The 13,641-nt window shown below is 42.7% G+C and overlaps 1 protein-coding gene across 3 annotated transcripts in view; it reads right to left on the reverse strand.

Moving 5' to 3' along the window:
- Positions 1-11,961, reverse strand: part of LOC129773176 (transcriptional regulator ATRX-like) — a 26,856-nt gene extending 14,895 nt beyond the window's left edge. For all 3 annotated transcript variants that reach the window (XM_055776750.1, XM_055776749.1, XM_055776751.1), the window contains exons 1-4: positions 11,400-11,961; positions 5,981-10,710; positions 5,734-5,909; positions 5,590-5,670 (exon numbers count right to left, since the gene is read on the reverse strand). In XM_055776750.1, the coding sequence (XP_055632725.1) occupies positions 5,590-5,670; positions 5,734-5,909; positions 5,981-10,710; positions 11,400-11,401 (4,989 nt within the window). In that variant the 5' untranslated portion in view covers positions 11,402-11,961. The remainder of the gene's footprint in view (positions 1-5,589; positions 5,671-5,733; positions 5,910-5,980; positions 10,711-11,399) is intronic.
- Positions 11,962-13,641: the final 1,680 nt, after the last annotated feature.

The following is a 13,641-nucleotide window of genomic DNA, read 5'->3' on the forward strand; positions in this document are numbered from 1 at the left end:
TAGGTACGACCCCATTGATAATGCGTCTCCGGATCTCGCGGCTAGTATCATCGTCAGACGTTCCCATTGAGCCAAGGTAGACAAATTGGCCCACTACCTCGAACTCATCACCGTCGATCATTACACTACTACCTAATCGGGTCCTGACGTGCTCGGATCCGGAAGCCAGCATGTATTTGGTCGCATACAGCATTGATTTTCAGTCCAATTCTCTCTGTTTCGTGCTTAAGTCTGGTGTAATGTTCAGCTACCGTCTCAAATGTTCTGCCGACAATGTCTACGTCATCAGCGAAGCAGATGAATTGACTGAATCTATTGAAAATCGTACCACGCAAGTTAAACGCCGCTCGTCTCATAACACCCTCTAGTGCAATGTTGAACTGCAGGTAAAAGAGACCATACCCTTATCGAGTCCCCCTGCGGGACTAGAATGAATCAGATAATCCACCCGATATTCGCACACAGCTCTGTCTTCCATCCATCGTAGCCTTAACCAGTCTTATCAGCTTCACGGGAAAGCCGTTTTTGTTCATGATTCTCCATAGCTCTTTTCGTGTTATTGAATCGTATGCGGCTTCAAAGTTGATGAATAGATGGTGCGTAGGTACTAACGGCATTTCTGGAGGATCTGTCGCAAGGTGAAGATTTGGTCGGTAGTAGACCGACCTTCGATGAAGCCGGTCTGATAACCCCCACGAATCTGTTTGTAAGTGGCGATAGACGACGGAAAATGATTTGAGAAAGCACTTTGTAGGCGGCATTCAGGATGGTGATTGTGCGAATGTTTTCACAGTCTAGTTTGTCCCCTTTCTTTAAGAAAAATGATCCCATCTTTCCACTCCTGCGGTAGTTATTCTGTTTTCCAAATTCTGATAATCAGCCCATCTTGATAAGTTCCGCTTCGATTCCATCTTTGTCAGTTGATTTGTTGTTCTTAAGCTGTTTGATAGCATTCCTAACTTCACCTATCGTTGAGGGTAGTACATCTTCATTATTTACTGCAACGTAATCGCTTCCATCGTCATCTAGGCCCTCTGCCTGTACGCCATTCAGGTGTTCATCGAAGAGCTGCCTCCACCTTTCGGTCACATCACGTTCGTTCGTCAGTATACTCCCATCCTTATTCCGACACATTTCTTCTCGCGGCACGATACCTTCTCGGGATGCATTGAGTTTCTGGTAGAACTTTCGCGTCTCATGAGAACGGTGCAGCTGTTCAAGTTCTTCACACTCCTCTTTCTGGCGGCGCTTCTTTTCCCGAAAGAGTTGGGTTTGCTGTCTCCACTTCTGTCTATATCGTTCTACGTTCTGACGGGTAGCTTGACGCAGGGTTAGCTCCCACGCAGCGTTCTTCTCTTGTAACAATTACTGACACTCATCATCGAACCACTCGTACCGTCGTCTTCGTTCCACGTGTCCTAGGATGTTCTCCACTACGCTGTTTATGGCTATTTTAATCATGCTCCAACAGTCCTCAAGAGGAGCTTCGTTAATTTGTTCCTCTTTCGGCAGCGTAGCTCCAAGCGAATGTGCGTAGTTTTCGGCGACATCTGCTTGTTTTAGTCGCATAAGATTGTACCGTCGCGGGCATTGGTATGTTGTTCACAACGGAGAGTTTTTGGCGCATCTTAACCATCACTAGGTAGTGGTCCGAATCAATGTTAGCGATGTTCCAGCTGCGCGTAGAATTTGTCTTTGTCATCATCGGGACTTGCAAGATGAGGACTGTGCACGTTAATGATGCTGATGTTGGATAATCGGCCTTTGTAATATGATGACCCAAGAACACACATAAGTTTGGCTTTCCAATATTCAATGCCCCTAGAGCAATGAACCTCCCACGAGGGTGCCTACGATACAACCATAAAGCGTGATACGACACCCAAAGCATAAATCTGGGCCAAGGGTTCGTTTATTATTTATGATTTTATAACTCGACGCGCACCAAGCATAGTGGCGCGTTTGTTTTCTTTCCGCCCTGCTGTTAGCTTGGCTAGCAGCAGAAATTTGTTAAACATGTTGCGCGTTTAAAGTGCCATATGAATCTGCACTTCCTCTTCCTATTTACTTCTGCTTACAAAGAAGTTTTTGCTCTTTTACTCGGAAGAATACGTCTGACCATGCCTTAGAATTAAACCTTAGACTAATTATGTACATCTAAGGAAAACACGAAATAAAACTGACGAGCCGGGCTCTCGACCTTTAAACCTTTAATCCTCAATCTGCACATTCTTGGATTGATTGGCCACCATCCAAACACGCTTCTGCATATTGTCCATCACAATGAAAGCTGTACCTAGCTCGTTAGTGTTGCCGCGGCTCTGGTAGGTAGTATGACCATCGCGAAATGTTCGTACTGTAGATTCTCTCCAACACACTTCCTGCAGCGCTATGTCAAACTTGCGGTTTTTCAATAGTTCGGAAAGCACATGAGTACTTCCGATGAAATTGAGAGATCGACAATTTCACGTCCCGAGTTTCCAATAGTTAGTCCGTTTTCGTCGGCTTGGTCTGTGTTGATTAGTCCGCTGCAAATCTCCTTGTGTATCGTTCGTTGCTTGGTGTTTTAGTGGTGCGGCTTGCAAGGCATGGGACCAACCCCACTATCTCGCAGGAAGACTATCATGATACTGCTGCTTTACGACCCGAGTACCATCAGGACTGGGCAAAGATGCTCATAGCGGTGTCAAGTCGCTTAGAGTAGCTGTTTCCGAGCTTTTGTGGCTTTTCTTGGGGACTGGCAATGCCCAATGCTCATCCCACCACACCCTAGTCAGTTCCCCTGGAGCAATGCAAGCCAGAAAAACGATCTATGACGATAGAATTTCTGACCCGAACGAGAATCGAACCCGAACCCACCTTGGCGAGCGCAATGCTTACCACTAGGCCATGGGGACCACTGTTTATAGCTCGATCCTAATTATGTGCGCGTCATAATATATGCGTGGCACTTATCGCTTGAACATATGCGTTTAGCATCCTATCTCAGTTGTTCAAACCGAATCTGATATATGCTCGTTTGGGTTTTGTTTATTTGCGAGTAATAAGTACTAGTACGCTTAACTTTAGAAGTAAAATTGAAAGAAAGGAAAAAAACACGTGGTTTCTCCCTACTGGCATTTAACTGGCATAAAAGATGTAAAGGTTCCGTAAATGCATGACTGAAAAAAACAGCAAAGTAGAGATCGATCAAACTCTGACCATAACACCCTTTAATCAGACGCAGTTTGTTCCAGAAGAGCAAACGTTTTGCACAAAACAAAAAGCTAAACCGAGCAGTAATAATCCGTGAACCAATTTAAATAATATATATATATATATATATATATATATATATATATATATATATATATATATATATATATATATATATATATATATATATATATATATATATATATATATATATGCCACGTGTCGGGAAATTCATTACCTTTCACCATGTATTTATGTCATAACACCAAACGATAGCATTTTGTAAACAACCGCCATGGAAGCCGAACGGAGAGATAAAATTGTGTACAGTTTTCTTGAAAATCCATTGTTGTCGGCATCTAAGCTAGCTAAACAGCTTAAAATGCCCAGAAATACCGTATGGCGTGTTATCAAGCAGTACAAGGAAACATTGACGACGGCTCGGAAGCCGCATTCGAAGCGTTGGAGTGGAACTGTTAACCGGAAACTGCGTGGGAAAGTCATCAAGGCCGTCAAGAGGAATCCCAATCTTTCAGACCGCGATTTGGCCAATAAGTTCCAGGCCGCTCACAGTACGGTGCGACGAATTCGTCTCCGGGAAGGAATAAGGTCATTCCGAGCCAGCAAACAGCCAAATCGGACGCTGAAGCAGAACAATGTGGCCAGAATCCGTGCTCGAAAGCTGTACGACCAAGTGCTGACCAAGTTCGACGGATGTATTCTGATGGACGATGAGACCTACGTGAAGGCGGCAATCCTTTGGGCAAATCCCAGGTCAAAAATTTTATTTGGCGACGGCTCGGGGGGATGTACCTGCAAAATTTAAGTTCGTGTTTGCGGATAAATTCGCCCGCAAGTACATGATTTGGCAGGGGATATGCAGTTGTGGACAGAAAACCAAAGTCTTTCTCACTGACAAGACAATGACATCAGAAGTCTACAAAAAAGAGTGCCTACAGAAACGGATTCTGCCGTTTATTCGTGCCCACGACCGTCCAGTAATGTTTTGGCCGGACCTCGCAAGCTGCCATTACAGCAAAACGGTTATGGAATGGTACGCAACGAACGGGGTCAGCGTAATACCGAAGGACCTCAACCCAGATCCGGCCGATAGAGAAATACTGGGCAATCACGAAGCGGAGGCTTAAGGCAAAGGGAAAACTTGTTAGGAACATGACTCAAATGAAGAACTGGTGGAATCAAATCGCCAAAACGGTGGACGAAAAGGTGCGCCGCCTAATGTGCCGTATTACGGGAAAAGTACGAGAATTTCTTCGAAACAGCAATGAATAATTTTTTTAATTTTTTTTTATGAAAGCGTAAAGAAAATGATACATTTGTATGAAAAACAAATTATGAATTCGTTAATAAATGACTGAACTACACGCAATTGTTTGTGTTCCAATATTAAATGAAGCAGACTTTATATATATATATATATATATATATATATATATATATATATATATATATATATATATATATATATATATATATATATATATATATATATATATATATATATATATATATAACAGCTTATCCCCACCAACCACAGATTTCAATTGAAAACTGATGTGTGGAGGCAATTTGGCTTAGTGGTAGTATCCATACCTCTCACGCTAAAGGTCACGAGAAGGGGGTCTTCGTAGCCTGATTGGTTGCGTGTCCGCCACTAAGCGAACAATCATGAGCATATAACTCAGGGCCCTCAACTGACCATCTTTATGTGTTATTCTAGATACTACGTCCACGCAACAATAATTATGTGACGGTAATACCAGTCCCTTACCGCTCACATTACGGTCTGCTGCATCGGTAATTGCTGATATTTTTAACACAACAATGGAAGCCTCATATCAACAGTCCCGCAGTGTATACAGCCCAACTGTGAGCATACGAGCAATATGAATATTCTTACGACGAAAAAGGCGACATGTGTTGTGTATCGATAGGATAGGAATAGGATAGCTAAATATGTGTATTGATAAGATAGGAATACTCTTACGCCCGAAAATGGCTGATGTGTAATACATAACATGAAAAAAATGTACACGATAAATTCGGCTGTTACGGCTAAATTGCTACATGAGCCTTATAAAAAAACAGATGGGTTAAAAAAAAAGATCACGATTTCAATTCTCACTGCCGACATTCTTCCAAAAATGGAAGTAAAGTGACGAACCAGTCAAAAGTGTTGAAAGTCACTAGAATACAGAAAAAATCAAAACTGATGTAGACAACAAAGTTTGATACTTTGATTTTGTGTCGAAATGGTACATAGTCAAAGTCAACTATACATGATTGGCTAATATCGGAATGGGGAGAAATACTTAGGCATACTAAAAATAATACATTTCAAACTAAATCAAGATCGCATTGAGCGGGACTTACTTGTACTGGTGTTAGAGGAACGAACAAAACATACTCAAACTTTTCCGGTAGAAACTCCTTCAGTACACCAGCTTCACGACGCTAAAAACAAAACAAAAATCAATAGAACAATACTTCACACTGTGAATGAAATCTACGAAATACCTGAACGAATCTGGACAGTTTATTGTGTAGAACGTATGATCGTTGTTTCATGATCTTGATTGCCCTACTGTCGGAATCCTTATGTTGGCCATTCTTTATCGGATTCGCATAGAGGTTGTTGAATTCCCTGTCGCTTCCCAAAAACAATGGTTTAATGAAGTTCACCATGCAGTAGTCTGTAACGGATAAAACATCAGTTTGTAAACGAGCCTTCCCGTAGTTGAAACAAATCGTCGAATGAACCTACATTCTTTCAAATTATTTTGAATCGGTGTTCCGGTGAGGACAATTCTTCTCCTCGTTTTGATTTGCGACACAGCTCCACTGATGGCGGATTTCTTGTTCTTGATCTGGTGCCCTTCGTCACAAATCACGAGATCAGCTCCCGGATTCAACAGATATTCATCCACCTTCTTCTTCACGAAGGCAGCCTTCGCTGCCAGAATATTGGATGGGGTTCGCTTACGTTTCTCATAGTTCACAAGAATTCGGAATGCTTCGTAGCCGATCAACATGCAACCACAGCGACTCGCTGTCGAAGAGTACCAATCGCTTAGGACCTTTAGTTTATCGTTCACATCACTGTTGTCTGGGAAGTAGAAAACTTTCAGTCGTGGCCCACTTTTCAGAGACCCCAACCAATGCTGAATTTCGTCGCTCCAATTCATGACGGTACTTTTGGGACAGATGACGAGCACACGCTTGGTTTTCAGCTGTGGATAACGCATCACACTGTGCAGCAGAGTAATCAGTTGTAGAGTTTTGCCAAGACCCATGCAATGCGCAAGTATGCAACCCGATCCCGGATGTTTGTTGATGTAATCAATGCTGCCGTAACTATTGTCGTACATGAACTTCACTCCTTCGCGCTGATGCGGTTTGAGCAGTTTCTCGATTTCTGGATGGACACAAATCACTTTGCCGGTCTTCACATCGTAGTCCAGCACCAGGTTGCTCTCGTCAGGGCCTGGCTTGAAAGTGGTCATAAGTTTCTTCAGTTGCTCATTCTTCTTTCGTAAACGTGACACTCGTAGCTCTTCATCTTTCTGTGCCGTTTTGGTTTCATCGGTTAGCTCGTCCTGGGTCAACATAGCTCGTATCTTCCTTTGTTTGTTTTCTTTTTCTTCTGTTTCATTGTTAGTTTCTTCCACCGCTTCCGCTTCGCTCTCCGAACTCAGACTTATACAGTCTTCTTTTGTATCCTTTCGCTTCAGTTGAGGAGTGGCGCGTTTAGTGGCAACACTAAAGTCGAAATCCTCCAACTTTTTCTCTTTCATCTTTCGTTTCGACTGGAACATTGACACGTCGAGCAGTTCCACGTCAGAATCCTCGCTAGCAATTCGTTCCGACCGATCGGTCACCGAACCGTTTTCCTTCCCGAACACGTCGTGTTCGCGATCCTTCCGCAATGTTTCGTCCACTTCCCGGAACATTTTCTTGCTGAACAATTGCTTATCGATTGGATCGATGGCAGTCGTTTTGTTAAGTGTGGCGTCTTTTGGTTTCTCCTTCTGTCCGGCGGCATCTATCCTCCGATCTGAGCTCTTAATCCGAATTTCCGATTTCTCTTTTCCTTCTTCATCCACATCCAGAACTTCTGAATCATCGATGAAATCTGTACTGTTTTCTTTCTTTTTATCGACCTCGGAATCTTCTTTCAGAGGCTCCTCTCCATCATCACCAATTTTCTTCTCCCTTTCCTGCTCATCGCCACTTTGTCCGTGGTCTTTGTTCAGACTCTTGAAGAATTTTTCCATAAGTATAGAACCGGCAGAATCATCGGAGTCATAATCCCGATCTCGTTTCAGAGCTTCAATAACACTATCTTCACTAACTGTATCCTGATCCGTATCACTGCTACTCAACTGGTTCAACAGCTGATCCTTCATGTTCTCGTTACACTTCTGCAGGAACATTTCTTCCGTCTCCAGGACTTCGGTATCACTTTCACTGTCATCCGATATAGGATGAAACTCAGCATTGTTCAGAATATCATCGATAATGCGTTCTTTTTTCTTCACAACCACCGGTTTCCTCTTTACCTCCTGGGCCTTTTGAGGGTAAGCGTTTCTGGTCACTTCCAAATTGGACAGATTGCACAGCTTATCGACTTCCTTCTCCCGTAGATTATCATAGTACTCCTCTAGTTCTGATTCCGTCATATCTTCCAACATTTTCTCCCGCTCATCTTCATCCTTATCCGTTTCGGTGTCTTCTTCGGTGTTCTCAATTTTTTTCTCTGCTCTCTTTGGTTTCTTCGCATCGCTCCATGTTTGTTGTTGTTCCTTTTGCGAGGCCACTTGCTTCGGTTCTTCCTCGGATCTCACTTCTTCTTCAACCAAATAGTCCTGTACTACACCCTCCGCGGCAGGAAGGATGTCATCTACATCCAGTAGAATGTCATCCACCTGTGGAAGAACATCATCCAGCAGCTCACTGTCGGTTTGTTCCTCTGCGTCCTCTGTTTGCATTGCTTCTACTGCCCCGTCTTCTTCCTGCGAAAGCTTCTTTTCGGTCGTACTGCTCACATTTTCTGAGGCGGATAAGTTCAGAGAGCTCTCGTGCTTTATTACTCGTACGGAATCGTACTCATCGTTTTCCATCGGCTCAGCAACGCTCCCACCGTCGTGACTATAGTCCACGCTATCGGTTCGAATGATTCGTGGTTTACCAACAGAGTCGCAATCTGTCTCCGATGAAACAGGTTCATTCCCTACCGAAACATTGTCGTTTGTCGAAGCGACCACCGAGAGAACCGGTGATTTTGGAACCAAGAATTGTGTCAAATCTGCTTCCGATGCATCTTCCTCGGTTTGTTCGTTGTTCTCCTCGGTGGGTGCCGAGTCCGTACTTACCAACCTACGAACATTGCGTTTCCTTGTCATCACTATTGTCGACTCCGACGCGGCGTCTTCGTTTGATTTGGCCAACTCGCTGTCATCTTTGGTCGGATGACTTTCGAGAGACTTTTGCTCTTCTATCTTTTTCAAACGATTAGATTTTCTACGATGTTGCCTCCTCTCAAACGCTTCATCATCATCGTCGTCGTCATCCATATTTACGGTGGCATCACCACCAACATCATCGGAACCGGAAGCATAGGAAACATCACTGTCATAAGAGTCACTATCCGCTGCCTCAGCTTCTCCCAGCGAACTAAGCAATCGCTTTTTGTACTTCTCATTCAGTGCCTTTGCTTTTTCCGCGGTAAGCTTCACTTTCTCAGTCTGCACGGATGCTTCGACGCGGTTTCTAGAAGACACCGTTACACCTTCGGGTACAACCTTCAACAGTTTTATTGAAAGTTTCTGAACATTCGTCGCGAGGATGCTCATCATCTGTTCCGTATCATTAGCGCTATCGGCCTGCTCAGCAATAGGTCGTTTGTTGTTGTTAATTTTATCCAACCATACTTCACATTCTTTCGAAAATAGTTCCCCATAGTGTATCAAATCATCGAGACTGTTAATTTTTGGAAACCTTCCATCTTTCTCACTTTGGGCTATCGACTCAGGTGAATGGTTGTTACTCCCGGCGACGACATCGTTGTCGTCCTGTTCAGGCATAGGATTAGGATGCTCATCAGTTGATTCTTCCGTATGATTTTCCGCGCTCCGCGAACCATCTGTTTGTTCGCATTCCATCGGCAAACCAGTGTGCTCGAGTGGTTCCGATCGATTTGGGGACAGATGTCTGGATAGGTTTTCGGTGGATTGCTTGTCCATTGAATCATCTGATTCCGTACCGGAATGCTCACGGATGCCATGGATTTGAATAAGCTGCTCCAATGCGTCATCCACTCGTTCACTCGCCTCGTCTGAATTTACTGCTACTAGCTCCGTTATTGAGTCACACTCTAGCTGCTCTGAGCAGTTATCCGAGAGTAACACTGAAAGATTGTCAGCATCACATGAACTTTGTTGCGGTGGAAGCAAGTTAGTTTCACTTAATGGAGGCGGTGGCACGGGAGGTTCGGGAGGTGATAAATTTTCTGTTGCTTCCAGCGCTTGAGTTGCCTCCGCTGCTTCTTCACACTGTTGGGAAAGTACCCTTCGTTTGAGTGACCTAACTTGCTCTTCTATACTGGCTATACTTTTCAGTGTTTCTTGGGCATCCGCTACGGAAGAACTCGCTTCACCCAGAAGGCTCCTTGAAATGGTTTTGAGGGATTCTAATCCTGTTTCCAAAACGTCCTTTGGACTCGGTAGTGAAGTGTATGCGTGATCGTTTTCGACAGGACTCTTGTCGTCATCTGCTCGTTCCTTGGCAACTATGGTGGGGCTCTGTTCTATTAGAGAGAGCAAAACACTGTCTTGCTCGTCCTCACTTTCAGCCACGTCAGAATCAAGCGTGATCACTTCACTGCCAAGATTGTGGTGTGCATCGTGTACTACTAGTTGAGATAATTCAGACAGTCCCACCTCCTCATCATCGGGGAAATTTACTACCGCTTCTTCAATTTCAATTTCGTCTTTTATCATCGCAAGACCTTCTCGCAAATTCACATCAACAACAGCCTGGGGTTCCGCATCCATCATCGATGCGTTATCCTTCGAATGTCCAACGTTGAACAGCTCCTGGGTGTCCAAATTGAAATCATAGTTCACGGAGAACCTCTCGTCAGTTGTACCGTCTTGGTTATCCTGCGTCAGATCGATATTGTTCACTATAGTCGTTTCCTTGATGAGAAAATGTGCGCCAGCGTTATTCATCATGCTAACAGGATCATTGCTGATTGTTTCGTTTGCTTTGGTTTCGCATCCCATGGATACAGCGGGAAAAGCGGCCGGAGGGACCAGCCGATGGAAAACAGACTGGCTGGCTAGGGACGCGTGATCACCACCGGTGCCATTCTCATCCTCGTTCTCGTTATCCGACGGGATGAACACATACTCGTCTCCGTTCTCCATATTGATCTCGTCCATCTCCGTTATCTCCAGCCCGTTGAACAAATCAGGCTCCTCGACAACTGTGGCCCTAAAAACAAACAGACGAAGGTATGTATAATTCTACCATAGTTCACAACTGAATTATTTTGAATAATTTAATTCAATAATTGTGAAAACGCATTCACAAAATTAGAATAACAATAAAGTGGTTCATATTGTTTACCCACAATGCGCCTCGTTTGAGGGTAACCCTAGAGAGGAGTGCCGAGAGGCACAATGCAATGGCAACCCTGTTTCGATGTCTCAATAGTGTACACAAAGCTAAAGTACAAGAGGTGGCTTCGAAAAAAAACACAAAACACAAAACAAAAACAACCGGAGAAAAAGAATATGCGCGTTGATCTGCTCCATAACGAGAGGCTTGCAGAAGTAAAGGTACATATAAATTTTATGCTCGTTTTTGTTACTGTATGTTTCTTCTATATCACATACACTGTCGTGACTGATGAGATGTTCCCTCTGTCGCTACAGCTCACTTCTCTCCCCTTTGTAAGCTTTAATCGGGAATTTTTCAATGCACGAATTGAACTTTCATTCGAAAATCCCCAACCCAAGCTGATTGGGATACTTCGGGTTAAGATTTGTTTACTTTTCGAACATGACAGTTCCAGATTCACTAAATGTTGGAACTATTTGTGAAAAATCGATATATTCTATGTTTACCTAGTCTAAAAATACGCATTTTGTTTCAAAATTTTGTGATTTAATCATTCTTACATTGCGATTCGACATCCAGAATGCTTCCTTATTTACGCTGCACACAAATGATTCGCCAGCCGTGCTCAGATCCTGTTATTATACCCAGTATAATACACTTTTCCCGGATCACGTAGAGCTCCACCTTCTTGTCCGGGGCACTCTACTAGCTGCACTAGTAGCACCGCAAAAGGATGATTCCTCCACTTTCTGTAAGCCACTTTTTGCTCTCTCTCTCTCCTCCGTTCGCCTCTAGCCCACACAATCTTGCGTGTGAATTTGGCGCCCCGCAAATTTAGCAAACCCACTACTGCGGAACATCCAGGATGCACAAAACCAACACAGGATTCAAGAAAATTCACTTTTTACGCACGGTATTTCGTAATGGTTTAAAGCAGATTCAGTCTGACCGTGGAGATTATGTTGTTTCGCGAGAATACTTTTGCAGTTTGCAGTTCACACTCCGTCGCGACACACCGCGAAGAAAACTTAAGATGGAGAATGCTTTTTACTGCTGCTGCTGTCGTCGTCGCGGAGACTTTTTGCTTCCTTTTTTTATGATGCGCTCCGTTTTCCATTGACAGGGGACGATGATCCGGTGCGATGATTTTCATGTGCAAAATCAGTACTGTGGCAAGGTTCACTGATGAAGAGAGGTTAGCACGACATAGAAATAGGTAGGTGACACGCAAGTTCAATTTATATAATACGCGTTGACGGCATTGAGCTTCGTATTACGGGATGGGGGAGTAGGCATGACAATATGGGCTTGCAAAAAAAAATGAACACGCTTTCAAAATAAAAGTTATGAACGAAAATTAGTTTTCCCAAACCAAATTAGTACTCTATTTAAATGAAAATCACTTTTGCTTGCAAGTAGTGAAAAAATATCATACAAAAATTGTGTCTAAAGAGATTTTTATATTATAATGGTAAGTTTTGGTTAGAATATCTGAAAACTCATAGAAATTAGTTTAAATTAGGGTCAGAACAACGTACTTCTAGTAGGTAAATAACGCCAAGAAAAAAAAAATCATACAAATTTTAGTAATTTAAAACTGCCTTAGGGCCGACTAATCTGATAGAGAAGAGTTGGCCTCATACAAACTAATGTCGTATCCAGATGTCGACACCATTCCACCGTCAACGCGAATAGTTTTCAATTCTAGATCAACATTGCAAAAGGGTCGATCTTCTTTGATCGATTCTCTTCATCGACTTTCTATTTCGATAACCATGGCCTTTCAGACAGATTTTGATCCAGTTTTGTCATGTAGTTTGATAAACGAGGTTCCCTTTCACACTCTTTATCGTCGAACACATCAGGAAATGCTTTTACCGCTGAGTTATTAATGAAAGAGAATGTAGATGAAGAGAATCAATCAAAGAAGATAGGCCCTTTTGACATGTTGCTCTAGAATTCTTGTTGACCTTCGTAATGGATGATAAAAATAAGTTATATAATCAATGTTTCTCTTTCAATGTATATCATGATTGCATCATATATGTAGATAAAACTGAAATAACAAATCTAGAGAAAACCAACAACCTATTGCCATGAACATGACCATTGACACGACATTCAAATTAATCTTATCTTCATTAACGGTTTTACCAGTCATAAATAGAATTGTTGAACGTGAGCTGATCATTTAATGACCGGAAAAGCTGGTGACATTATTGGAACAACAAAATCAACAAAATTAATATTAGAATTTAGTTCGTTACTATCATTACTGTACATTTGTTGTGAAGTATGGAAACGAATGAATCAAAAAAGTAGACTAATTTCGGATAGCGATGAAAAAGAAAAACTACAAAACATAATTCAATGTTCATAACAAACACGTATTCTCTCTTGGTACAAAATGCACCGAACTCAGAAACAAGTGAGCACAAAATCAGCACGGCGCAGAATTCAGATACAAAACATCTCTTTTCACTATATATATAAGGATACGGTGTAGTAAGGATGTTCGAACTTGAAAGCGAACGAGGTTGACAGCAAAACATTTCAACTTTGTTTCGGTGCCTGTTGATTCGTCCGGGCGTAAGTGTGCGCAAGGAGTGAGAGTTCAACTGGGTGCGGAAAAAAAAGTTGCACATCAGCTCCACGTTGCATTCCGATGACTGGTGCTGCGTGATCTAGTGCATATTTTTGAAATCATCCTTGGCTTGTGTGAAGAACAAAAATACGATTGAAGTTATTTTGAGGAAAGGAAAAAAATGCGTGTTTTGTAACGTGTCCGAAAGTGTTACCTGC

The sequence above is a fragment of the Toxorhynchites rutilus genome, chromosome 3, assembly GCF_029784135.1.
Source record: "Toxorhynchites rutilus septentrionalis strain SRP chromosome 3, ASM2978413v1, whole genome shotgun sequence".
Classification (NCBI taxonomy): Eukaryota; Metazoa; Arthropoda; class Insecta; order Diptera; family Culicidae; genus Toxorhynchites; species Toxorhynchites rutilus.